General features: G+C 47.6%; 1 protein-coding gene across 2 annotated transcripts in view; it reads left to right on the plus strand.

Annotated features, from left to right (window-relative positions):
- The first annotated feature begins 2,090 nt into the window (after positions 1 to 2,090).
- LOC135823521 (asparagine synthetase domain-containing protein 1-like) overlaps positions 2,091 to 27,976 on the plus strand; it is a 39,795-nt gene continuing 13,909 nt past the window's right edge. For both annotated transcript variants that reach the window (XM_065336367.1, XM_065336373.1), the window contains exons 1-8: positions 2,091 to 2,225; positions 4,909 to 5,226; positions 6,052 to 6,189; positions 16,052 to 16,183; positions 17,025 to 17,094; positions 18,352 to 18,440; positions 21,462 to 22,165; positions 23,240 to 23,362. In XM_065336367.1, the coding sequence (XP_065192439.1) occupies positions 2,145 to 2,225; positions 4,909 to 5,226; positions 6,052 to 6,189; positions 16,052 to 16,183; positions 17,025 to 17,094; positions 18,352 to 18,440; positions 21,462 to 22,165; positions 23,240 to 23,362 (1,655 nt within the window). In that variant the 5' untranslated portion in view covers positions 2,091 to 2,144. The remainder of the gene's footprint in view (positions 2,226 to 4,908; positions 5,227 to 6,051; positions 6,190 to 16,051; positions 16,184 to 17,024; positions 17,095 to 18,351; positions 18,441 to 21,461; positions 22,166 to 23,239; positions 23,363 to 27,976) is intronic.

Raw genomic sequence — 27,976 nt, forward strand, 5'->3', positions numbered from 1 at the left:
ACTGAACGCGGCACACACACTACACACAAGAGCGCGTACAACGGCAACTTTCTCCTTATGCTTACGGTTGTCGAATACAGCATTGACGACACACCGAGACACACAGAGGAACACAAACTAGGGTCTACAATGTACACACATACATGTGCATGCACAATGTACATGTATACACAGGTATGCGTTTGCGTGTTTTCATGCTCCCTTCAAAGGTTTATGTATACGGCATGTATGATTTATGTTGCCTGAGTACGCCCACTTTGAAGGTCGAAGTTGGATTATACAGGGCGTGAACAGGTGAGATTTTTATGTCTAGCTGTTAATTACCCTTACCTTAGCCCACCAAGGAAATCGGAATAATCAAACTCGATGGTGCTCCAACTTCATTTCGACGTAGAAAATTCGCTGTTTGAACATCTCAATTTCAAAGGGTAACCACTGATTTCGATGTGAAAAACGTTTCCTGATCGCCATAAAAAAATTCCTGCCGACACACACCATAACAAGCTCCAAGTTCACAAACAGTGGCCACAAACGGTTGCTCGTCATGAAGGTGGTTCGACACTTTCGACCAAATTCGTTCACTTCCGTATTCAGTTGACAATTATTTTTGCCGTCATCAAGACTTATTTGGGCCCAAAAGCGCAAAAATCAGTGTAAGTCTCGATTAGTGGCAGAGATATGTTTTTTGCACGCTTGAGGATGGACTGAACCTGGGTTTTCCCAATACGGTTCAAATGGTCGCAAGACCGGGACTCTGCCAACCGGTTTATGGTTGTAGTCAGGAGCACTACGCGTCCTCGCCTTGTAACATGCTGTCAAAATCGAAAAACATGTTAAAGGGGAAGTATACCCTAAAATCAAATTTTCACCAGTTGTAGTCTTCGGGGTGCTGAGTCGAATGGTCTTGGTCCGAGGAAGCTGCGACGCTCCCTTCCTACTTGAATCCCAATCGAACTCGCGCACTTCCACCGAAACTGGGTGACTGCGCCCTACTAGATGGGGATTTGTATGCAAAATCTCACTAAAAGCGCCATTTCGTTCTTATAAAAGCACGGATGACCGCGATTGGCCCATATGTTGTAGTCTTTTGGACGCTGAGTCGACTGGTTTTGGTCCGAAAAGGCTGCGATGCAGCGTTCCTCCTTTATTCCCAATCGAACATGGTTGAACACGCGGTCACGTGCTCCTGGGTGCCCAAATCACCTGGTCACCGCGCCAGCAGGCGACAACTTTCACACCAAGGTTCAACTCGAGTTCAACTCGAGTGACAGGAGTGCACCCAAAAAAGGTCAAACAGGCTAGTAAGTTGTACCCTGCAGGCACGGTGACCAGGTGACTGGTGTACGCAGGAGCACGTGACCGCTTCTTCAACCATGTTCGATTGGGAATAAAGGAGGAACGCTACATCGCAGCCTTTTCGGACCAAAACCAGTCGACTCAGCGTCCAAAAGACTACAACATATGGGCCAATCGCGGTCATCCGTGCTTTTATAAGAACGAAATGGCGCTTTTAGTGAGATTTTGCATACAAATCCCCATCTAGTAGGGCGCAGTCACCCAGTTTCGGTGGAAGTGCGTGAGTTCGATTGGGATTCAAGTAGGAAGGGAGCGTCTCAGCTTCCTCGGACCAAGACCATTCGACTCAGCACCCCGAAGACTACAACTGGTGAAAAATTGATTTTAGGGTATACTTCCCCTTTAACTACCAAGCAAGGCTTCTGTATATAAATACAATCTTGTACGAGTACTTGGCGAAATCAGCGAAATACTGTACTAGTAAATCGCCAGCGAAAATTAATAAAATTAATATTTCGATTGTAATCTTCTGTAGTACCTGTCTGTATACCGGACCGCACATCGTGATCGACTAGTATTACTGTACATGTATATCGATCGATTTTTTAATTTTTTTGTTGAAAACCTCAATCGGCGACCAAAAGTTTCAGGCCGAAAATTTGATGCGGCTGAAATGGGTTTAACCCCGCCTGGAACATGCATGACATTGTATTGCATGCACGTGCACATGCATGATTATGACGATCATGACAATCATGATGCATTCGAATAATTATTATTTTGATGCTATTTTCTCCTAGAATCAAAGGAAATACGTGTGGCTTTCTCGACTCATTTCCGAACCCATAATGTGTGGTATCGGATGCCTGGTCTCGTCGGAAGAGTGCGATGATGTAGAAACTGGAGAAAGACAATGCATAGGTCTGAAGGTATGTAAAGATTTTGTACGTATCAGCATTGATACATGGTTATGCTAGATGTTCGAATTGTACTACATGTACTGTACAGTGAGAATTCACTAAAACGTACCTCCACAAGGGCCTTAAAATTCTGTAGTTTTATTGCCGAGAAACAACTTTATACTAGTAAATTTAAATTATCCAAGGTACTTTGAAGTATAGCACAGAAGAGTTCCCGATTATCCGAACCCCTAGGGTACGGGGCTGTCTCCAGTGGTTTGGATGAAGAGTATGTTCGGGTAAGAGAGCAGCCACACATCCATCTAAAACATGCATATCATTCATGTTTTCATCATTTCTCATTCTCTTCGGCAGTACAACCCTTCAGCAAAATGACACTATCACGACACATTTTGTTTAATTTGCAGTGCCAAAACCGATGTGAAAAATGTCACCTGACAGCGTTTAATTTAGGTGTTTTGGGTCGGTGCCGAATATAGCCAAAATTAAATACTATTAGCTTTTGCATTCTATTCTCCATGTCGCACTCACACTTACATACACAGCTCTCTACTTGTCTCCTTCGCTCCCTCCCTTTCTCCGGACACATTTCGCCATTGCTGCTACTCGCCACACTTCTAGCACCTTGTTTTCCCTTCCTCTCTCCCGACACCTTTCACCATTGCTGCTACCCTCTACACATACACACATTTCTAGCACCTTTTTTTCTCTCCCCATATTCTCATCTCTTTCTTACAGCATCACACAACATATCTACTCGTTTCAGTTTTTGTTGGCATTAGTTGACTGTTTTCACCCTGAAGATGGGCCATGTCCGAAATTTTGGTGAATTCAATTATCAAAACTCGGATGTTGAGCCAATGGTATTAATTGAGAAAGAAAAAAGGACCAATAAGTTACAAGTTATGCTGTGTTGAATGTCTCAATATCCCTGTCAGTTTTGTGCCTTGTCGCACTATCTGAGTGTATAATATCTCGTTACCTTGGTGGACCATATATTGAACGTTCGAGTTGAGGTACCCTAATTTGTAAGTGGCTGCAATGGAGTCTGCGAGTGCTTAGAAAAATTAAGTAGCTGCCGAAATTTTGTATGTTTTAATACAGTGTGCAACTTACTCGGCAAAATCCTTGCAAGGTCAGCTTTCTTAGTGAGAGGTCATCTGTACGTAATAGCTGTAGCAAGGAAACGATCAGTCTGTCGTGCATTCCCAGCCTGTTCTAATTTTGTAAAGCCTAGTTCACATTCGACGGAACGCTGACGGTACGGGACGTAAGGGCCTGTCGGGAAGGCTGGGGTGAGCTGTAAAATCTTGTACGATTCGTACGACACGACATGCTGCAGTTGTTGCGTCGTTCAACAGCGAACGGCGCCAGTCATAAGGCACGGTCCGTGACAGGGTGACTTTTGGACCTAATTTCTTGTTTTTCGGGACTTCTTTTCAATTATTTCTCCTTGAATGAAGCGGAATCAAGTTCACAATACCAGTTTTTCATGAACGCCAAAAAAGTAGCTTCGAAAGGTGTGCCATTCAAATAATAGCTCCAGGAGATGATAAAACAGTTCGCTTGTCACGCTCCTGAACTATCCCTAAATGCCATAAGTGACATCAGACCTTGTCTTGCTAAAATTCAACTCAAGTCGTGTTAGCCATTCTGCGAGTTATCATGGGAAGCACAGTGTTCGAAATGCTAAAATTTCCAAGTACGAATTGGGAGTAGTCGGCGCGCGACGCCGTCTCCTGTTCACACTCAATGCAGCTGTTTTGTATGCTTGCGTCCCCGTCTACGGTATGAAAAGTTGGATCGATCCAACTCTTCCCGTCGCTTCCCGATCCGTACGGCAGTGCGGTTGCGTTCCCGTTCCTGGTGTTCACATTGGACGCTGTCAGACTGTCCCGTCGCTTCCCGTCTATCCTTACGTCGCGTCCCGTCGCGTCCCGTCTATCCTTACGTCGCGTCCCGTCGCGTCCCGTCGCGCCCCGTCGAATGTGAACTAGGCTTCATAGCATACTATTAGAGCTGTGGGCTAGTGTACGTTCGGTCATTCTCCATACCATTTCATACGCTTCAATACAGGATTTGTGTGTGAACCTCACGTTACTTGTGCCATCATGCTGGAAACCTGTCTGGATCCCCCATGCAACCAGTGAAGATGCAGGCATTAGGGAGGTTTCGCTCTACGGAATTACGTATGAAAATAACGTAGGAACTGCACGTAATTTTCATACGTAAAAATCAGAGCTGTTGGGTTTCGCTCTACGTGATTTCTCCACGACTGCTAGCATGCTAAACACGCCTTGTTGCTTTGGAGACGCGTTGGCTGCATGCGCCCACCACATGCACCACGAACTGAAACCGCGTTTTCCATTTTATTTTGTACGTGGTGTACGGTGTGTGTACCTTGCGTTTCGCGCGGCTTAAACGTTGCCATGGATAAATCCAGAAAATGCGAAAAAATATTTCGAAAAGTCCTACGGAGGACCGAACGTAGGAAAGAGCTTTCCTACGGAAATCCGTAGAGAGATTTACGTATGAAAGTTGCCCTCGCTCCCCGGCGGGTACGACACGGATTTTCATACGTAATTACGAAGAGCGAAACCTCCCTAATGTTGATGTGCGACGGTTAGATTTATATTAGACTTGACTGCTGCTATGTTCTCCCCTTTCTATCACTGCTGACTTGTGTTTGTAGAGCTGGTGGGAATCGGTGGTGGCCGCCAACAGAAGACGAGGTCCCGATGCATTTGGATACCATAGAATCTCTCTTGGTCCAACGTGTGTGTCTGCTGGTACAGAGCGTGATGGCTCCTCTACAGAAGCCCACTCCATCGGAACAACTGGCAGTGCCACTGCTGGAGAAGTTGGCCCATATATTCCTCCTCGCATGGTGAATATGTGTGGCTGTGTGCTACATTTGCGTGGCGGTGGCTGCGCTACACAACAACCATTGATCAATCACGCTACTAATGATGTACTGCTATGGAATGGCGAGGTATTTGATGGTGTGGAGGTAAGAATTAGTCTGGCATAAGCTGAGCTTCTCTTTTGCTGGATTTCTACATCACAACTGGTATGTACTGGCTATAGTAGAGCCTTGAACTAATTGTTCAGTAAATTGTGCCCACTTATGTGATAGCCCGGTGTTGACGCGATCGCTGATGTGTTCACCCTTAACCCTTTAGGGCCCACAATTATTTCAAGGAATGCACTGCATACGCGAGCCCAGGTACTTATTTGGTCGTTACTTTGGTGTCCTTTGGCCGATTTTGGTGATCTTGGGCTTTCTGGAAAGCTCTTGGCCAGAGGAACACAGCGATACCCAGAAATCCATCAAGGAATCCACAGAACCAGCGCCGCAGCGCGATTCGGCGCTCCAAAGCCAGCATTGCGAGCGCCCAACTCAAATTCTCTGCCATTTCAACAAAATGTATCGCAGATCGCTCAAATTTTTTTCCATGAGAGCTGAGAAACATGCCTTTGCAATGACGTGAACTATCTGTGGCTGTGTGGGCCGCGAGTCAGGGGAACCCCCCAAAGCGAGTTCAAAATGCACGCGCCCGAGGTGACTCTGCTGAGCGAATTTAGTTCGAGTCTCATAATCTCATAACTCCGCTCTCTGACCTCCGATCGCCTTCGGGTTTTTTCGAGCCGATAGCTGAGACAATTCTAATGTCGATAGACCTTTTGATGGTCCGATTTGGTCAAGGGACGGCCGAGTTACGCCAGGTTGCGCTTTGAAAAGTATGCACTGTACACTGGTACGGATATATCCGTACTATGGGCCTCAAAGGGTTAAACTAGTTGTTCTTTTCCACTGTGTGTCATTCATTATTAGGTTTCTGTTGGCAGGAATGATGGATCGGTACTTTTGGAATTGCTGAGCAAGTGCACGGACCTGGTGTGTAGTCGCGAAGACTACATTGTGTCCGTTCTAGCAACGATACATGGTCCCTGGGCGTTTGTATTCTGGCAGGTGCGTGGATGCTATATTGTAGGCAAAACTGGCATTGATATGCTGTGTAGTGCACTGCAGCCTGCCACGTGCGTCTTGTGCAGGACAAACCCAATGTGATGGAAGTGTGAAATGAATTCCTTGGCATGGCGTTTTGCTAATAGTCATCATACTATTAGCCTGCATACCGCACGGTATCTATTTATGATTGCCCAGACACTATGGTGTTGAATATGAAAGCAAGGTTTATTCCTGTACAAACCAATGTGAAAGATAGGCTTCTACTCCAACCTAGTATAGCGAAGCCTCAGAATTCCGACCGCCCTTCAGACCGAGCCAAATCTGATTTCCGCAGTGGTTTGATTTGTGAAAATGACCATCCTGTATGCACACTTATAATTATGGAGAAAGCTTGAGACCGAGCAAAAGTGGTCGGATTGTTCACAGGGTGGTTGGAAAGCAAGGGTCCACTGTATTTGTGTTCATATCAACACTAATAACTCGGTTATGCATACAGTCGACTCCACTGATAAACAAACTCGGATGTAGCGAATTTCTTGATATAGCGAACCATTGCCCATGTCCCTGTTTTAACCCACACAAAATTGACCCTTTGTCGCGAACTGTTTTCGTTTCTAACACATCATGCCTGGTTGGGAGCATGTAAACAAGTGCACTCGTGCAGTCACGGGCAGCATGCCAAGCTTGACATGTTGCTTGTATAGTTCGATTGCATTTCTGTTATATAAAGAACTTTGCAAACTTAGAAGTTGCGACTTCGGCGGTATTAGTGATGAAGTTGGTTGCGAATAGCTACTGGCTGTCAACGTCTGTTATTATCACAACTCCATGAGCGACTCCGACTCACGCTGCTACCTGGGGCCTCACGAGGTGCTTGTCGAGCTGGAAATGGAGCGTCTCTGTAAGTTTGTATTCTGGGTGATGGTATTGCCTGGAGAGCACTATATAAGTGGTGCTTTTCAGGCACAATCTTCCTCGGCCTACTCAAGCTCAACTGATGAGGGGTGAATTCCCTGAAACACTGTGTACACTCGTATTGAACAGGGAGTGGTGCTTTCTTGCAGGTTTGCCGAGTGGAAGGTGCGACGTGCTCCTCGTGTGCTCCGGATGGCAGTCGTGAGTCAACCAAGTGTCAAGTTCAGCAAGAAGTGTGTGTTCCTCGTTTGTACAACCATCTTCATCAAGAACTTTGGCTATAAAACAAACAAACCCTCCTGCGCATTGGTGTTCGTTACATCTAGGGTCGACTGTATTTCTATCCGGAAAATCAGGCCTGTATTCAAAGCAGGTGACCATATGAGCTAGGCGTTATGCAAGATACCGTCAGACCTCGCTTAATCGCACACATCCGTTTTCCACAAAAATCTGGATAGACGAGGGAACCGGATAATCGAACGCACATACTGTATGTATGCACGACATATGCTGTAAATCGGTAACCAACGATTTTGTTCCGGATGGCGAAGTATCCGGATAAGCGAGGTCTGACTGCAGTACGGTAGTTGAAGAACATACATGTACATTCCGGGTGATTAGTAGAGTAGTGAGTACAAGCAATGTTCTGGTGTGTGTGTGTGTGTGTGTGTGTGTGTTTGGGGGGGGGGGGTGTTCTCTTTACTTATGTTAAAACATAGGTAAAGAGAACAATCCCCTCCGCCAACACATAGGTAAAGAGAACAATCCCCTCCGCCAACACATAGGTAAAGAGAACAATCCCCTCCGCCAACACATAGGTAAAGAGAACAATCCCCTCCGCCAACACATAGGTAAAGAGAACAATCCCCTCCGCCAACACACAGGTAAAGAGAACAATCCCCTCCGCCAACACATAGGTAAAGAGAACAATCCCCTCCGCCAACACATAGGTAAAGAGAACAATCCCCTCCGCCAACACATAGGTAAAGAGAACAATCCCCTCCGCCAACACATAGGTAAAGAGAACAATCCCCTCCTCCAACACATAGGTAAAGAGAACAATCCCCTCCGCCAACACATAGGTAAAGAGAACAATCCCCTCCGCCAACACATAGGTAAAGAGAACAATCCCCTCCGCCAACACATAGGTAAAGAGAACAATCCCCTCCGCCAACACATAGGTAAAGAGAACAATCCCCTCCGCCAACACATAGGTAAAGAGAACAATCCCCTCCGCCAACACATAGGTAAAGAGAACAATCCCCTCCGCCAACACATAGGTAAAGAGAACAATCCCCTCTGCCAACACATAGGTAAAGAGAACAATCCCCTCCGCCAACACATAGGTAAAGAGAACAATCCCCTCCGCCAACACATAGGTAAAGAGAACAATCCCCTCCGCCAACACATAGGTAAAGAGAACAATCCCCTCCGCCAACACATAGGTAAAGAGAACAATCCCCTCCGCCAACACATAGGTAAAGAGAACAATCCCCTCCGCCAACACATAGGTAAAGAGAACAATCCCCTCCGCCAACACATAGGTAAAGAGAACAATCCCCTCCGCCAACACATAGGTAAAGAGAACAATCCCCTCCGCCAACACATAGGTAAAGAGAACAATCCCCTCCGCCAACACATAGGTAAAGAGAACAATCCCCTCCGCCAACACATAGGTAAAGAGAACAATCCCCTCCGCCAACACATAGGTAAAGAGAACAATCCCCTCCGCCAACACATAGGTAAAGAGAACAATCCCCTCCGCCAACACATAGGTAAAGAGAACAATCCCCTCCGCCAACACATAGGTAAAGAGAACAATCCCCTCCGCCAACACATAGGTAAAGAGAACAATCCCCTCCGCCAACACATAGGTAAAGAGAACAATCCCCTCCGCCAACACATAGGTAAAGAGAACAATCCCCTCCGCCAACACATAGGTAAAGAGAACAATCCCCTCCGCCAACACATAGGTAAAGAGAACAATCCCCTCCGCCAACACATAGGTAAAGAGAACAATCCCCTCCGCCAACACATAGGTAAAGAGAACAATCCCCTCCGCCAACACATAGGTAAAGAGAACAATCCCCTCCGCCAACACATAGGTAAAGAGAACAATCCCCTCCGCCAACACATAGGTAAAGAGAACAATCCCCTCCGCCAACACATAGGTAAAGAGAACAATCCCCTCCGCCAACACATAGGTAAAGAGAACAATCCCCTCCGCCAACACATAGGTAAAGAGAACAATCCCCTCCGCCAACACATAGGTAAAGAGAACAATCCCCTCCGCCAACACATAGGTAAAGAGAACAATCCCCTCCGCCAACACATAGGTAAAGAGAACAATCCCCTCCGCCAACACATAGGTAAAGAGAACAATCCCCTCCGCCAACACATAGGTAAAGAGAACAATCCCCTCCGCCAACACATAGGTAAAGAGAACAATCCCCTCCGCCAACACATAGGTAAAGAGAACAATCCCCTCCGCCAACACATAGGTAAAGAGAACAATCCCCTCCGCCAACACATAGGTAAAGAGAACAATCCCCTCCGCCAACACATAGGTAAAGAGAACAATCCCCTCCGCCAACACATAGGTAAAGAGAACAATCCCCTCCGCCAACACATAGGTAAAGAGAACAATCCCCTCCGCCAACACATAGGTAAAGAGAACAATCCCCTCCGCCAACACATAGGTAAAGAGAACAATCCCCTCCGCCAACACATAGGTAAAGAGAACAATCCCCTCCGCCAACACATAGGTAAAGAGAACAATCCCCTCCGCCAACACATAGGTAAAGAGAACAATCCCCTCCGCCAACACATAGGTAAAGAGAACAATCCCCTCCGCCAACACATAGGTAAAGAGAACAATCCCCTCCGCCAACACATAGGTAAAGAGAACAATCCCCTCCGCCAACACATAGGTAAAGAGAACAATCCCCTCCGCCAACACATAGGTAAAGAGAACAATCCCCTCCGCCAACACATAGGTAAAGAGAACAATCCCCTCCGCCAACACATAGGTAAAGAGAACAATCCCCTCCGCCAACACATAGGTAAAGAGAACAATCCCCTCCGCCAACACATAGGTAAAGAGAACAATCCCCTCCGCCAACACATAGGTAAAGAGAACAATCCCCTCCGCCAACACATAGGTAAAGAGAACAATCCCCTCCGCCAACACATAGGTAAAGAGAACAATCCCCTCCGCCAACACATAGGTAAAGAGAACAATCCCCTCCGCCAACACATAGGTAAAGAGAACAATCCCCTCCGCCAACACATAGGTAAAGAGAACAATCCCCTCCGCCAACACATAGGTAAAGAGAACAATCCCCTCCGCCAACACATAGGTAAAGAGAACAATCCCCTCCGCCAACACATAGGTAAAGAGAACAACCCCCTCCGCCAACACATAGGTAAAGAGAACAACCCCCTCCGTCAACACATAGGTAAAGAGAACAATCCCCTCCGCCAACACATAGGTAAAGAGAACAATCCCCTCCGCCAACACATAGGTAAAGAGAACAATCCCCTCCGCCAACACATAGGTAAAGAGAACAATCCCCTCCGCCAACACATAGGTAAAGAGAACAACCCCCTCCGCCAACACATAGGTAAAGAGAACAATCCCCTCCGCCAACACATAGGTAAAGAGAACAATCCCCTCCGCCAACACATAGGTAAAGAGAACAATCCCCTCCGCCAACACATAGGTAAAGAGAACAATCCCCTCCGCCAACACATAGGTAAAGAGAACAATCCCCTCCGCCAACACATAGGTAAAGAGAACAATCCCCTCCGCCAACACATAGGTAAAGAGAACAATCCCCTCCGCCAACACATAGGTAAAGAGAACAATCCCCTCCGCCAACACATAGGTAAAGAGAACAATCCCCTCCGCCAACACATAGGTAAAGAGAACAACCCCCTCCGCCAACACATAGGTAAAGAGAACAATCCCCTCCGCCAACACATAGGTAAAGAGAACAATCCCCTCCGCCAACACATAGGTAAAGAGAACAATCCCCTCCGCCAACACATAGGTAAAGAGAACAACCCCCTCCGCCAACACATAGGTAAAGAGAACAATCCCCTCCGCCAACACATAGGTAAAGAGAACAATCCCCTCCGCCAACACATAGGTAAAGAGAACAATCCCCTCCGCCAACACATAGGTAAAGAGAACAATCCCCTCCGCCAACACATAGGTAAAGAGAACAACCCCCTCCGCCAACACATAGGTAAAGAGAACAATCCCCTCCGCCAACACATAGGTAAAGAGAACAATCCCCTCCGCCAACACATAGGTAAAGAGAACAATCCCCTCCGCCAACACATAGGTAAAGAGAACAATCCCCTCCGCCAACACATAGGTAAAGAGAACAATCCCCTCCGCCAACACATAGGTAAAGAGAACAATCCCCTCCGCCAACACATCGGTAAAGAGAACAACCCCCTCCGCCAACACATAGGTAAAGAGAACAATCCCCTCCGCCAACACATAGGTAAAGAGAACAATCCCCTCCGCCAACACATAGGTAAAGAGAACAATCCCCTCCGCCAACACATAGGTAAAGAGAACAATCCCCTCCGCCAACACATAGGTAAAGAGAACAATCCCCTCCGCCAACACATAGGTAAAGAGAACAATCCCCTCCGCCAACACATAGGTAAAGAGAACAATCCCCTCCGCCAACACATAGGTAAAGAGAACAATCCCCTCCGCCAACACATAGGTAAAGAGAACAATCCCCTCCGCCAACACATAGGTAAAGAGAACAATCCCCTCCGCCAACACATAGGTAAAGAGAACAATCCCCTCCGCCAACACATAGGTAAAGAGAACAATCCCCTCCGCCAACACATAGGTAAAGAGAACAATCCCCTCCGCCAACACATAGGTAAAGAGAACAACCCCCTCCGCCAACACATAGGTAAAGAGAACAATCCCCTCCGCCAACACATAGGTAAAGAGAACAATCCCCTCCGCCAACACATAGGTAAAGAGAACAATCCCCTCCGCCAACACATAGGTAAAGAGAACAATCCCCTCCGCCAACACATAGGTAAAGAGAACAATCCCCTCCGCCAACACATAGGTAAAGAGAACAATCCCCTCCGCCAACACATAGGTAAAGAGAACAATCCCCTCCGCCCACACATAGGTAAAGAGAACAATCCCCTCCGCCAACACATAGGTAAAGAGAACAATCCCCTCCGCCAACACATAGGTAAAGAGAACAATCCCCTCCGCCAACACATAGGTAAAGAGAACAATCCCCTCCGCCAACACATAGGTAAAGAGAACAATCCCCTCCGCCAACACATAGGTAAAGAGAACAATCCCCTCCGCCAACACATAGGTAAAGAGAACAATCCCCTCCGCCAACACATAGGTAAAGAGAACAATCCCCTCCGCCAACACATAGGTAAAGAGAACAATCCCCTCCGCCAACACATAGGTAAAGAGAACAATCCCCTCCGCCAACACATAGGTAAAGAGAACAATCCCCTCCGCCAACACATAGGTAAAGAGAACAATCCCCTCCGCCAACACATAGGTAAAGAGAACAATCCCCTCCGCCAACACATAGGTAAAGAGAACAACCCCCTCCGCCAACACATAGGTAAAGAGAACAATCCCCTCCGCCAACACATAGGTAAAGGGAACAATCCCCTCCGCCAACACATAGGTAAAGAGAACAATCCCCTCCGCCAACACATAGGTAAAGAGAACAACCCCCTCCGCCAACACATAGGTAAAGAGAACAATCCCCTCCGCCAACACATAGGTAAAGAGAACAATCCCCTCCGCCAACACATAGGTAAAGAGAACAATCCCCTCCGCCAACACATAGGTAAAGAGAACAATCCCCTCCGCCAACACATAGGTAAAGAGAACAACCCCCTCCGCCAACACATAGGTAAAGAGAACAATCCCCTCCGCCAACACATAGGTAAAGAGAACAATCCCCTCCGCCAACACATAGGTAAAGAGAACAATCCCCTCCGGCAACACATAGGTAAAGAGAACAATCCCCTCCGCCAACACATAGGTAAAGAGAACAACCCCCTCCGCCAACACATAGGTAAAGAGAACAATCCCCTCCGCCAACACATAGGTAAAGAGAACAATCCCCTCCGCCAACACATAGGTAAAGAGAACAATCCCCTCCGCCAACACATAGGTAAAGAGAACAACCCCCTCCGCCAACACATAGGTAAAGAGAACAATCCCCTCCGCCAACACATAGGTAAAGAGAACAATCCCCTCCGCCAACACATAGGTAAAGAGAACAATCCCCTCCGCCAACACATAGGTAAAGAGAACAATCCCCTCCGCCAACACATAGGTAAAGAGAACAATCCCCTCCGCCAACACATAGGTAAAGAGAACAATCCCCTCCGCCAACACATAGGTAAAGAGAACAATCCCCTCCGCCAACACATAGGTAAAGAGAACAATCCCCTCCGCCAACACATAGGTAAAGAGAACAATCCCCTCCGCCAACACATAGGTAAAGAGAACAATCCCCTCCGCCAACACATAGGTAAAGAGAACAATCCCCTCCGCCAACACATAGGTAAAGAGAACAATCCCCTCCGCCAACACATAGGTAAAGAGAACAATCCCCTCCGCCAACACATAGGTAAAGAGAACAATCCCCTCCGCCAACACATAGGTAAAGAGAACAATCCCCTCCGCCAACACATAGGTAAAGAGAACAATCCCCTCCGCCAACACATAGGTAAAGAGAACAATCCCCTCCGCCAACACATAGGTAAAGAGAACAATCCCCTCCGCCAACACATAGGTAAAGAGAACAATCCCCTCCGCCAACACATAGGTAAAGAGAACAATCCCCTCCGCCAACACATAGGTAAAGAGAACAATCCCCTCCGCCAACACATAGGTAAAGAGAACAATCCCCTCCGCCAACACATAGGTAAAGAGAACAATCCCCTCCGCCAACACATAGGTAAAGAGAACAATCCCCTCCGCCAACACATAGGTAAAGAGAACAATCCCCTCCGCCAACACATAGGTAAAGAGAACAATCCCCTCCGCCAACACATAGGTAAAGAGAACAATCCCCTCCGCCAACACATAGGTAAAGAGAACAATCCCCTCCGCCAACACATAGGTAAAGAGAACAATCCCCTCCGCCAACACATAGGTAAAGAGAACAATCCCCTCCGCCAACACATAGGTAAAGAGAACAATCCCCTCCGCCAACACATAGGTAAAGAGAACAATCCCCTCCGCCAACACATAGGTAAAGAGAACAATCCCCTCCGCCAACACATAGGTAAAGAGAACAATCCCCTCCGCCAACACATAGGTAAAGAGAACAATCCCCCCTCCCCCCACACATAGGTAAAGAGAACAATCCCCTCCGCCAACACATAGGTAAAGAGAACAATCCCCCCTCCCCCCACACATAGGTAAAGAGAACAATCCCCTCCGCCAACACATAGGTAAAGAGAACAATCCCCCCTCCCCCCACACATAGGTAAAGAGAACAACCCCCTCCGCCAACACATAGGTAAAGAGAACAATCCCCTCCGCCAACACATAGGTAAAGAGAACAATCCCCTCCGCCAACACATAGGTAAAGAGAACAATCCCCTCCGCCAACACATAGGTAAAGAGAACAATCCCCTCCGCCAACACATAGGTAAAGAGAACAATCCCCTCCGCCAACACATAGGTAAAGAGAACAATCCCCTCCGCCAACACATAGGTAAAGAGAACAATCCCCTCCGCCAACACATAGGTAAAGAGAACAATCCCCTCCGCCAACACATAGGTAAAGAGACCAATCCCCCCTCCCCCCACACATAGGTAAAGAGAACAATCCCCTCCGCCAACACATACTGTAAATCATGAATATGTAACGAACAAGTAAATCTAACGAGTTAACGAGCAAAGATTTGTCGTTATTTTAAAATTCGTTAGCAAAAGTCGTATGATTTGGGCCTCGCACGCTTGAAATCGATCATTTCACATTATGGCATGCAGCGCGTGTTCAACGGATCGTACCTCGGTCAATTCTCAACGGAATTCAACAATTGAAAGATCTAGATGATAGCAGAGACGCTCAGCAGTCGGCTCGAACAACTTCGAAGTCTCTCAGATGAATTTTGCCGAAGCGGCGGGAGATCGAAAAATTTGATTTTTTGCGCTCTTACACTGGATAAATTTCATTTTCTTTATTCTCCTGACATCGAGGTATACTGTGCATGTGGTGGACAACAATCATGAATGAATGTCCTTGACGAAAAGTCCTAGTATTATTGAATCTGTCTGAGAAAATCGTTAACTTTTCAAACCGTTAACCATTAAAAATCAGAAAATCGTTAACTTTGCGGGTCGTTAAAATAATATGATTTACAGTAGGTAAAGAGAACAATCCCCCCTCCCCCCACACATAGGTAAAGAGAACAATCCCCTCCGCCAACACATAGGTAAAGAGAACAATCCCCCCTCCCCCCACACATAGGTAAAGAGAACAACCCCCTCCGCCAACACATAGGTAAAGAGAACAACCCCCTCCGCCAACACATAGGTAAAGAGAACAACCCCCTCCGCCAACACATAGGTAAAGAGAACAATCCCCTCCGCCAACACATAGGTAAAGAGAACAACCCCCTCCGCCAACACATAGGTAAAGAGAACAATCCCCTCCGCCAACACATAGGTAAAGAGAACAACCCCCTCCGCCAACACATAGGTAAAGAGAACAATCCCCTCCGCCAACACACCAAAACATTGCTTGTACCTGTACTCACTACTTCCATGGTACTGGTCAGTGGAACGCAGTGGCCATGCTTCATCCACTTCTAGTTTCGAAGTGGAGAAATTAAGTTTAAGTAACACTTAGCTCACAATGCCATTCTGACTTGCCTGTTGCCATTGGTGATGTGTTCTGTCTAGGCAGATGAGCAACGCCTCTGGTTTGGACGTGATTGCATTGGCCGACGGTCTCTGCTGTGGAGCAGCTTTGCTGATGGAACCTTTGCGCTCTCATCCGTTGGTGGACCATTGGAAGTCAGCAACCCGGCAATGGTATGTTAGTATGTAAGGTAGAATGATATTCTGAGTGACACGATAGACCTAGTCCTCTGTCCACACACTGCTGAATACTGCAACGGGGCAGTTTGGTCCTTACAAACGAGGCAGAATGGGGGTTTTCCTTGCAACTCAAACTTCATGATCATAAGGCCACACAGTTTTCTTTCTATGATTCGCGTCACCTTACGCGATGAAACCAATGAGAGAGAGGGCAAAACGAAAAACGAAAAAAAGTCATCCAAAAAAAAATATTGTACTTCAAGTACTCAATCTGCGTACCTTTTACACATGTATGTGTGTACATTCGAAAGACCTGGCACTGTGCATGTATATCACAATAGATTCTTGGTTGGAGGAAAGCAAATCAGCACACGTAGCGCAGCAACCATAATTATACCGTAGTGTCTTGTATTAAAGCCTCTCTCATGTAGAAGCCTGTTTGGAATAGAAGCCTGATTTTCAAGATACACTGTCGGCACATAAGCCTGGCTTTAGTGTTGACGTGCATAGAATACCTGTCTTGTATAGAAGCCTGTCTCAAATAGAAGCCTGCGAAATTTCCCCCAAAAAAGTCATAATGTAAGCCGCGGCTTTTGTACACGACTTTACCGTAGTTTCGACTAGGCCTTTCGTACCTTTTTTTACGTGGTCCCCACTATTGTTTGATAATATTGATTGTTCGACTTGAAAAGTAATGGTACGAAAGGCCTAGTCGAAGCGATATGGATTCTGTGCTGATATTGCCTGGTAATCAATGTGTAGTGTTCTTAAAAGTGTGAGAGTGGACCATGCTTCATGCGCTTTTTTTTGTTTGTTTTGATTCTGTTGTTTGCAGTCGTGGTCTGAAGTGCCTGCTGTTGGTGTGTTTGCCATGAAGCTCTCCAAGACACCATTGTCACATACAGGTGAGCATCAACATGGTCACAAACCTCTCCGAGATACCAGTGGTGCATGCAGGTCAGCATCAACATGGTCTAGACAGGGTCACATGTGCTCCTTGGATGCCGTTGATATCATATTTTCCGGAGTATAAGTCACATCCAGATTTTTGTCACGAAATACAGACATCTGACATACCTGTATTGTCTTTTGACAGTGCTGGTCGCCATTGTACCATGGTAGTTCCTAGAAAAATTTAGTTCTGGACCCAGTGAGCGCCGCCAGCGCTGTTTCCGTCAAGTTTGCAGTGAATGCCTTACAAGAAGGTCCAGAGAACAGTACGTGAAATGTGTTGTGATGCCAGATTTGCTCTACGGGTCCGTGGCGTTCTCTGGTTGCCTTCGCCAAGACCAGCGATCCTGCCTTCAAGTCCAGCAAAATTGTGCAGCACGCACCCTATTCGGCCTGCCACCTAGCACAAGCGCCCAACCACTGCTTGCTTCTCTGCAGCTGTATGCTATCGAAGAGCTCCACAAGCAAAAGACCCTTGTTATGATCTAGCATTGCTCGAATGCAAGCACTGCAAGCCCTTCTGGAGCGTCCCAGTACTCGCACAACGCGCGTGCAACACAGCTTGGGCCTTCCGGTTCCCAAATCTGCCTCCAAAGCCGGCCATCACCGTCCAACCGCTTGCGGGTCCATTTTATGGAACACCCTGCCATCCGACGTGCGTGGTATTACCCAGTACCACCAGTTCAAACATGCCTGCCTCCCGTTCTGTCTTGCTAGCACCCATAGACCATCAACTGGTGTGTACCCCAATTTCAAGAGAGAGATTTGAAAAGGACGATGTTATCATTTGTCTTGCGGATGATAACACATAGAAGGAGGCAAGTACAAGTATACTCATATTTGGCACCACATATTTAAAGCCTGGTCAATATCAAAAAGGGGAGTTTCTGGACATTCAAATAATTCGAATATTCCTTTCAGCCCTAAAAAACAGTGGCCCAAACTAGGTGAAGTCTGCCTGTTGACGAAAGTCTATGGGGGCACTGGGAACTGCATGTTTGGTGGTCGACGCAAGTCGACAGTCGCACTCTGTGACTCAGAGGGCATGAATGCGCTGTGACTGCAGCCGACAGTGAAAGGGTTAAATTAAATTAACGTGTGGCTTATATAGTCATGTACTCGGGAAAGTACGATAGGTGTTGCTTATCATCTCAATCAGCATCAAAATCTTTACATGGTTGTTGATTGTGCCTGCTCATGTTTGTCTACAGGAGCATCACCCATGGTGTTGTACAAGTGGAATAATCTATGTTCAGACAACTGCAAAACCCGTCTTGAAGCTAGTCCCAATATCAACTGGGTAAGTTAATTGATTGAAAAATGTTGCACCTCATGTGTTTGAGCATGGAGCATATACATGTATACATGACACCAAGAGTACATTTATATACTCTTGATGACACTGTATTACCATTGCACTTCATGGTGCACTGTAGTTTGGGTGGGGTGGGGGCAATAAAAACAGACCAGTCGCCTCACACTGATCAGGTGTTCTTGTGTCTCATGGTATTCTGGGCAAGGTACGAGTAATTGTGTGTGATTCTATCAACCTCAAGAGAAATACGATGCCATGCCAAGCAAGCAGTAATGGTGAAGGATAACTTAGTGTAGTTTAGATGCATATTTGGCAACTTTGCATGACTACTAGTATACCAGTCCTGGTGATGTCCTAGATTGGACATCACGGAACCCAGCATGCCCCAGCATACATACTATGCTGTTCCCATAGTAATCGTGACACGTGACTCAAAACTTTGTGTCGCGTCCGAGGAAGATGAACATGTCGCACTAAATTTTCTCAAAACGCGTTAAACGCAACGAAGGCCTTTCGTCTCAAAAGTAATAATAATTATTGTCGTTCTCCTGGCGGCATGCCTCAAGCGAGTCTAGATTCGTATCTTGCCTCTTGCCTTCACGAATTTTATTTTCCTCGTTGTGGAGTACGCCTGGACAAAGGAACTGGCAAGCGAATCGTTTTGGTCGCATTGAAAATTGCAAGTGCACAAGAGGATTGGCGAAGCAATTTGTGTTCGCACTTTCAGCAGGGCAGTAGCTGCTGCTGCGATAAAGGTTTTACTTTCGCCATTGGTTTCAGGCAGCAGAAGGATCTAGCTGAAAGCGATGGCGATACGTCCATGACCACCACGTCCTGGGTTGATATCCAAGAAAGACCGTCCAAGGTCCAGTTTTAGCCAAGAGCTGTCGTATCCAAGAAATCAAAAACACCAACAGCAAGCTCTGGCCAAATAATTATCTTCCAGGCAGTAATTTACGGGCCTAGCGCCTGCTGCCTCGTCTTCCTCCTCTGCATGGCCAGGTTTGGGGCGAAATGAAGGCACGGCGCGTGAAGAAACATTCCAAAGGCAAACATTAAAAATAATTAATTAGAACCAATCGTTTCCAAAGAAGCGCCGCGTGGCTACGAGAAACCCCACATGAAATCCCCAAACGAAAACGGCCATTCGGTCGGGTATTCGATGGCGAATCGAATATACACTACCGCAATCCCCGCCGATGTCTGATATTCTCCGCCTATTCCCTCAAACTTGACCAATTCGGAAAGAAATCCATCGCCATTACGATCGTGCATCCTCCACATACATTCAGAAATGCTCACGCAGCACTTCTTTTCATCGCGTGTGCGCGACCGATGCTTCCATGACAACTCTGGGACAGGTAACCAATCAGACTCATTCAGAGTGCGATGTCCTAGATAGGACATCTCCCCAACTGGTATACCATGATCATGGCTTGACTGGATGTCCACAGAATTCTCCATATCTGTTGTCGCGTTCTTCATGTGTGTGTGCATGTGCATATGTGTGTGTGTGTGTGTGTGTGTGTGTGTGTGTGTGTGTGATGGGCATGTCTGAGGTCTGAGGTCTGAGGTGTGTGTGTGTGTGTGTGTGTGTGTGTGTGTGTGTGTGTGTGTGTGTGTGTGTGTGTGTGTGTGTGTGTGTGTGTGTGCATGTACGTGTGTGTTTGTGTGCGTGTGTGTACAAGTATATGTACATGTGTGTGTGTGTGTGTGTGTGTGTGTCTGTGTACCGTATTATCTCTATTACAAGCGCAGTCTCTTGTAGAAGCCCGGTCTCTATTATAAGCGCACTCCAAGAAGATATAAGCGCAGGGCTTATATTGGAGAACTGTATGAATCATGTTCATTTTTGTATTGTATTGTATTTTATTTTTTTACTTGGGCATTCCCAACAGACCCTAAGGTCTTCTTACAGGGTGCCCAAGATGAATGAAATTGTTAAGTTCCTGGCGAAATGAATTGGGGATATGATTTGTGCGAAGAGATTCGGGAAGCGCATTAAAGCGGTCAGCACCAAGGAATGAAATAGATCTGTATCCAGCTTGAGCTTGCACAATGGGTAAGGAAAGGGAATAATTGACTTGGCCGCGGGTTACTCTATCTGTGTGAGCGCGCAGTCACGGCGAAGGGAGAACATGTCAGAGAGGAGTGAACTGCAGATATTGTGGATGCAACGGAACACGAAGAATATGGACTTACAAGTAGTATGATATATTTTGTCTAAGCTAATTTTGTGGCATCGCTCAAGCAAGTATGATGTCCGCGTGAATGTGTCATGCTCAAATATGCATCTAAGTGCTCTCTTACTTACGCGTAGCAGCTGATCTCTCACTTTGTCAGCGAGGCAGTGGACGTAGGCAGTGCCGGCGTACTCGAGCTTGCTCTGGACTACTGACAAGTAGAACTGCCTTCTGGCCTGGACAGCAAGGTTCCTCCTTCCACGTCGAAAAGCACCTAGTTTCTTTCTGATGTCTTCATGCATGTTTGACATCAAACAGTGTCACATACCTACATGCTGACTGCTGTGGTAAAAGTCTGTGATCCCCGAGATCAAAAATTCAGACTCACTCAGTGACAGTGTACCAGGAAGCACAAAACTGCAGTCCCGGTACCTGCTGGGTAACTTTGTGTGTCTGCTGATACAATGCAAAACTGCAGTCCCGGTAGCTGCTGGGTAACTTTGTGTGTCTGCTGATACAATGCAAAACTGCAGTCCCGGTAGCTGCTGGGTAACTTTGTGTGTCTGCTGATACAATGCAAAATAATAACCAATGTACATGTACCAGGTGGTTGAAAATTATAAGCCCAGTCTCTTGTAGAAGCCCAGTCTCTAATCTAATATAAGCCCGGGGTCCGGACTGGTTGAAAATTATAAGCCCAGTCTCTTGTAGAAGCCCAGTCTCTAATATAAGCCCGGGGTCCGGACTGGTTGAAAATATAAGCGCTGGGCTTATAATGGAGATAATACGGTATGTGTCTGTGTCTGTGTCTGTGTGTGTGCAGAATATGCATTCTTCGTTGAAGCTTTCTTGCCCTGTGGGTCCGTTCAACAACACCATTGCCAGCCAGGATAGTACAGGCTGCTGTGTTGTCAGTCACAAGGAATGGATGAGCACTGGCGTGGATGAAGTTACGCTGCATGCTGATATATCTAATGTGAAGAGCGTGGACTCCTCCTGCTCTGCTTGTGTCACGGCTGCAGCTGAAGTGAGCAGCACTGTTCATACCCATGAGCAATGCACACCTCTGGAGCATTCTAAGCAGTTGGGGTTGAAGTTCCGCAGCATTCTGAGCGAGGCTGTGCGCAAGAGAGTGTCAAGCGTTCCGTGGCGTGAGCCTTCTCGGCGGACACCTGCTGAGCCAACATGCATGCATCAAGTCAGTGATGATAGCAATGAGAGAAGCCGTGATGATCGCACACCCAGAACATGGCCTGTGTCGGAATGTGGTATGGTGTCTGGTACGCCCGTCGCCGCTGCTGCTGCTTCTTGTGCCGCAGAAGAAGCAGCAGCAGCAGCAGAAGCATCATCTGGGAAGACGATCATCACTGGTGATCATGGTGTATTCTCTAGCTTAGGGCAGTGTGACACATTGATGCCATCACCAGCGACAGCAGCAGAAGCAGCAGCTCAAGATGCACCATCACGGGTAGCTGTTCTCTTTTCTGGTGGTGTCGACTGTATGGTCTTAGCTGCGCTAGCAGGAGAGTAAGTTAACGTTATACAATCCAGCTTTTTCTCTTTTTATTGACGTGTAATGCCCATCGTCGTCTAATGCTCACATTGCAGAAATCCCAGACCGGCTCACATTGCCATCATTGGTGTAAAACTGTGTGCCTGTATTCACTAGCACCATGCTGCAACAAGATCTCCAAGTGTGTCCCGGAGGTTTGCAAACCACACTGCATTTGAATGCTGAATGCTGACCACAATACAAGAAGCTTATACAGATGTACAGAGTCGGTTGGCATGTCCCTGTATTCATCTTTGAATATTGAAACCTCTTTTGACAGGCACAGCGAAATACAGGTGGAATCAATTTGAGCTAGGGGTGAAACAGTTATACTGAATATCCGATAACTCGGTTTTCGAAATATAATCGTAATCAGAATGAGAGAGCTGGCAGCTCAGGGCCCTCGCTATGCTTCGTTATCTCTACATCATCCTGCGTGTTATTCCGACTGGCAGAAACGTCTTTACAATACAATAACATGTCCCAATGATACGATAGCACACGGATAGCCCCAATACATAAAAATAATATTCATAAGGTTGAGGGAGTTGAACACGGGAAAAGTCTGAAGAAAAAAATTGACTCAGCAGTGACTGCCACCACCAGGACTCGAACCAGGGACCCTAGCTTATGGTCAGCGCTGTTCCACCACTAAGCTTAGGTGTAGTCGGCACCCAGGCAGCGAGGCTTCTACACAGTAGTTAGAATTTCAGGGTATTAAATTTGAATTTTTTACCAAGCAATTTTGGAGTCCGAGGAAATTTTTGGACGGTCTCTGCTGGGATGACAGCTGCACCATAGCTCAGTGGTTAGAGCATCGCTGGCCTCAAGCGAAGGTCCCTGGTTCGAGTCCTGGTGGTAACAGTCAATTTTTTCTTCAGACTCTTCCCGTTTGCATACTTCCCTCAAACCAATAAGCCATTTTTAGGTTCAAATTATCAGGATTTCCACCTTTTTGTGCAAATAGCTTAGCATTTGAGTTTTGCATATTTGGAATTAACTCGTTTTTGTGTGCTGCATGTATTGTGACTATTGTCCCATGTTGCCAGGTACATCCCTCCTGATGAGCCTATAGACCTGATCAATGTTGCCTTTGAACAGGAGCCGAAGTCTTCCTTAGGAAAGGCAAAGCGTGGTAGCAAGAAGCCTGCGCAAGTGGCTGATGATGCGAGGTTTGTTTGCTGTCGAAATGCTAACAGCTATGTTGTGTTCTATGCTTACTGCTTGTAGTACAGTACCATGTGTGTGTGTATGTGTGTGTGTGTGAAAAATTTTCGCGGAGAGGAAGCAGGTTTGTTAGCTCCTGGTTTTCTCTTTGTTGGCCTCCTCCACGGGGCGGCCTTGGCCTTCTGGTCAGGGTCGTCCCTGGGTATTGACTGGCAGTAGGCTTTTCATGCCTTGCAGCCGGTTTCGCTCGCGCGGAAGGGCATTCAGTGAGCTGACGACCAGGGCGGGTAATTTGTTGCCGTCACCGTCTTCTTGCGTCCTTTCCGCATCCTCCGCAGTGGCGTGGCGAGCCCTCGGATCAATCCCCAGCCTGAAACAATGCAGTGGCGTTCGGCAAAACAAGTGGATTCCTGGATGAAAAAGGATACAGGTCACACTCGCAACAATTTATTCCTGCGCGGTGATAGCTGGAATTGTGAATTTGTCGTGTTGCTTGGACCTGAGTGGCCAGTCGTCGTGCGGCGATGGTGTTGTGATGTTAGCTTGCTGCGCATACTCCTCGTCGTTTCGTGAAAGTACGTCTTGTGGAGCCCTTGTGGGACGTTCGGTGCCCACCCTCCAGCTCAAGATTGTGCTTTCCTGGTGCATGAAGGCCGAAGCAGTACAGACGTTATTGTTGAACAGAACATCATGTTCACATTAATATTGTTCCTTTCTTCAGTCGTTGCATGTTATAGTGGACCTACAGCAGACTGTTCATCTGGTTTGTGATATTTCCTTCCTCTGTTTGTGAGTCCCTTTCCATCAATATGGCAGCTTGTTTTGATTTCCTTTTTTTTCAATTCATTTTGCTGTACTTTCTGTTTTGTTTGCGCCACTGCCTCTCACCTTGCGCTCAGTTCTCTGAGTGGAAGGCGGCGTGACCCCAAGGGGTAGCTGATTGATAGTAGTAGTAGTAGTAGTGTATGTGTGTGTGCATGTGTGTGTGTGTGTGTGTGTGTGTGTGTGAGTGTGTGTGTGTGTGTGTGTGTGTGTGTGTGTGGCGGTCAATTCTTCAGCCTTGCAAGCTGTTGAATGGTGCAATCCCAGCACAAGCTGCTATGGCTTCTGCTGTAGCATCGCTATCATCGCCTCTGGCGATGGGCGTCCAATGGTCCAACGGTGTGTGTGTGTGTGTGTGTGTGTGTGTGTGTGTGTGTGTGTGCGTGTGTGCGGTGTGCGTGCGTGTGTGAGTGCGTTCGTGTGTGTGTGTGTGTGTGTGTGTGTGTGTGTGTGTGTGTGTGTGTGTGTGTGTGTGTGTGTGTGTGACTGTGTGTGTGTGTGTGTGTGTGTGTGTGTGTGTGTGTGTGTGTGTGTGTGTGTGTGTGTGTGTGTGTGTGTGTGACTGTGTGTGTGTGTGTGACTGTGTGTGTGTGACTGTGTGTGTGTGTGTGTGACTGTGTGTGTGTGTGTGACTGTGTGTGTGACTGTGTGTGTGACTGTGTGTGTGACTGTGTGTGTGACTGTGTGTGTGTGACTGTGTGTGTGTGACTGTGTGTGTGACTGTGTGTGTGACTGTGTTTGACTGTGTGTGTGTGTGTGTGTGTGTGTGTGTGTGTGTGTGTGTGTGTGTGACTGTGTGTGTGTGTGTGTGTGTGTGTGTGTGTGTGTGTGTGCGTGACTGTGTGTGTGTGACTGTGTATGTGTGTGTGTGTGACTGTGTTTGACTGTGTGTGACTGTGTGTGTGTGTGTGTGTGTGTGACTGTGTTTGACTGTGTGTGTGTTACTGTGTCACTGTGACCGTGTTAAACTTAGCAATGCGTTGATGACTGTGCTGCACTGTAAGTGTTTGGTGCGCGACTGCATTGCATTGTTTAAACGTTTGATAGATGAAAGGAAGTGTCTTCCTGGTTGTGTGAACTTGAGTCATTGCATGCGAAGGTATAGAATGCGAAATTAGTTTGACCACCTCCAAGCTACCCTTTGAATTATACTATGTGCAGTTTGTTGATGTCAGGCTTACCATGAGGTAGATCATAGGTCATCATGAGGTAGATCATAGGTCATCATGAGGTAGATCATAGGTCATCATCCACTTTGACTTTTTAATACTGTCAAGTAACGTTGATCCCCTCACCGCCATGTCGTTTCCCAGCTGGGTTTTCAGCAGGAGCGGGAATTAGATCAAGGCGGCCAAGTGCAGTACGATGTACAACACCGTGGAAGGTCAGACTGGGTGTACGGGACTGTGCACATGTCCATCCTGTACTGGCACGTATTTGTGTACAGCAGTGCATGCGTCGGTTCAACACCGTATTTCATTGTACAGTATACGCCGAAGTCGCTTCACAAGCAGAAATTCGACAGGGAGCGGAAATTAGAGAGGGGCGGAAATTAGAGAGGGGGCGGAAATTAGAGAGGGGGCTGGTCAGCGGTACTTTACCATGTCTGCGGCCAGCGGTACTTTACCATGTCTGCGGTCAGCGGTACTTTACCATGTCTGCGGTCAGCGGTACTTTACCATGTCTGCGGTCAGCGGTACTTTACCATGTCTGCGGTCAGCGGTACTTTACCATGTCTGCGGTCAGCGGTACTTTACCATGTCTGCGGTCAGCGGTACTTTACCATGTCTGCGGTCAGCGGTACTTTACCATGTCTGCGGTCAGCTCAACGGTGCTTTACCATGTCTGCGGTCAGCTCAGCGGTACTTTACCATGTCTGCGGTCAGCGGTACTTTACCATGTCTGCGGTCAGCGGTACTTTACCATGTCTGCGGTCAGCGGTACTTTACCATGTCTGCGGTCAGCGGTACTTTACCATGTCTGCGGTCAGCGGTACTTTACCATGTCTGCGGTCAGCGGTACTTTACCATGTCTGCGGTCAGCGGTACTTTACCATGTCTGCGGTCAGCGGTACTTTACCATGTCTGCGGTCAGCGGTACTTTACCATGTCTGCGGTCAGCGGTACTTTACCATGTCTGCGGTCAGCGGTACTTTACCATGTCTGCGGTCAGCGGTACTTTACCATGTCTGCGGTCAGCGGTACTTTACCATGTCTGCGGTCAGCGGTACTTTACCATGTCTGCGGTCAGCGGTACTTTACCATGTCTGCGGTCAGCGGTACTTTACCATGTCTGCGGTCAGCGGTACTTTACCATGTCTGCGGTCAGCGGTACTTTACCATGTCTGCGGTCAGCGGTACTTTACCATGTCTGCGGTCAGCGGTACTTTACCATGTCTGCGGTCAGCGGTACTTTACCATGTCTGCGGTCAGCGGTACTTTACCATGTCTGCGGTCAGCGGTACTTTACCATGTCTGCGGTCAGCGGTACTTTACCATGTCTGCGGTCAGCGGTACTTTACCATGTCTGCGGTCAGCGGTACTTTACCATGTCTGCGGTCAGCGGTACTTTACCATGTCTGCGGTCAGCGGTACTTTACCATGTCTGCGGTCAGCGGTACTTTACCATGTCTGCGGTCAGCGGTACTTTACCATGTCTGCGGTCAGCGGTACTTTACCATGTCTGCGGTCAGCGGTACTTTACCATGTCTGCGGTCAGCGGTACTTTACCATGTCTGCGGTCAGCAGCGGTACTTTACCATGTCTGCGGTCAGCGGTACTTTACCATGTCTGCGGTCAGCGGTACTTTACCATGTCTGCGGTCAGCGGTACTTTACCATGTCTGCGGTCAGCGGTACTTTACCATGTCTGCGGTCAGCGGTACTTTACCATGTCTGCGGTCAGCGGTACTTTACCATGTCTGCGGTCAGCGGTACTTTACCATGTCTGCGGTCAGCGGTACTTTACCATGTCTGCGGTCAGCGGTACTTTACCATGTCTGCGGTCAGCGGTACTTTACCATGTCTGCGGTCAGCGGTACTTTACCATGTCTGCGGTCAGCGGTACTTTACCATGTCTGCGGTCAGCGGTACTTTACCATGTCTGCGGTCAGCGGTACTTTACCATGTCTGCGGTCAGCGGTACTTTACCATGTCTGCGGTCAGCGGTACTTTACCATGTCTGCGGTCAGCGGTACTTTACCATGTCTGCGGTCAGCGGTACTTTACCATGTCTGCGGTCAGCGGTACTTTACCATGTCTGCGGTCAGCGGTACTTTACCATGTCTGCGGTCAGCGGTACTTTACCATGTCTGCGGTCAGCGGTACTTTACCATGTCTGCGGTCAGCGGTACTTTACCATGTCTGCGGTCAGCGGTACTTTACCATGTCTGCGGTCAGCGGTACTTTACCATGTCTGCGGTCAGCGGTACTTTACCATGTCTGCGGTCAGCGGTACTTTACCATGTCTGCGGTCAGCGGTACTTTACCATGTCTGCGGTCAGCGGTACTTTACCATGTCTGCGGTCAGCGGTACTTTACCATGTCTGCGGTCAGCGGTACTTTACCATGTCTGCGGTCAGCGGTACTTTACCATGTCTGCGGTCAGCGGTACTTTACCATGTCTGCGGTCAGCGGTACTTTACCATGTCTGCGGTCAGCGGTACTTTACCATGTCTGCGGTCAGCGGTACTTTACCATGTCTGCGGTCAGCGGTACTTTACCATGTCTGCGGTCAGCGGTACTTTACCATGTCTGCGGTCAGCGGTACTTTACCATGTCTGCGGTCAGCGGTACTTTA

The sequence above is a fragment of the Sycon ciliatum genome, chromosome 1 (genome assembly GCF_964019385.1).
Source record: "Sycon ciliatum chromosome 1, ocSycCili1.1, whole genome shotgun sequence".
NCBI classification, from domain to species: domain Eukaryota; kingdom Metazoa; phylum Porifera; class Calcarea; order Leucosolenida; family Sycettidae; genus Sycon; species Sycon ciliatum.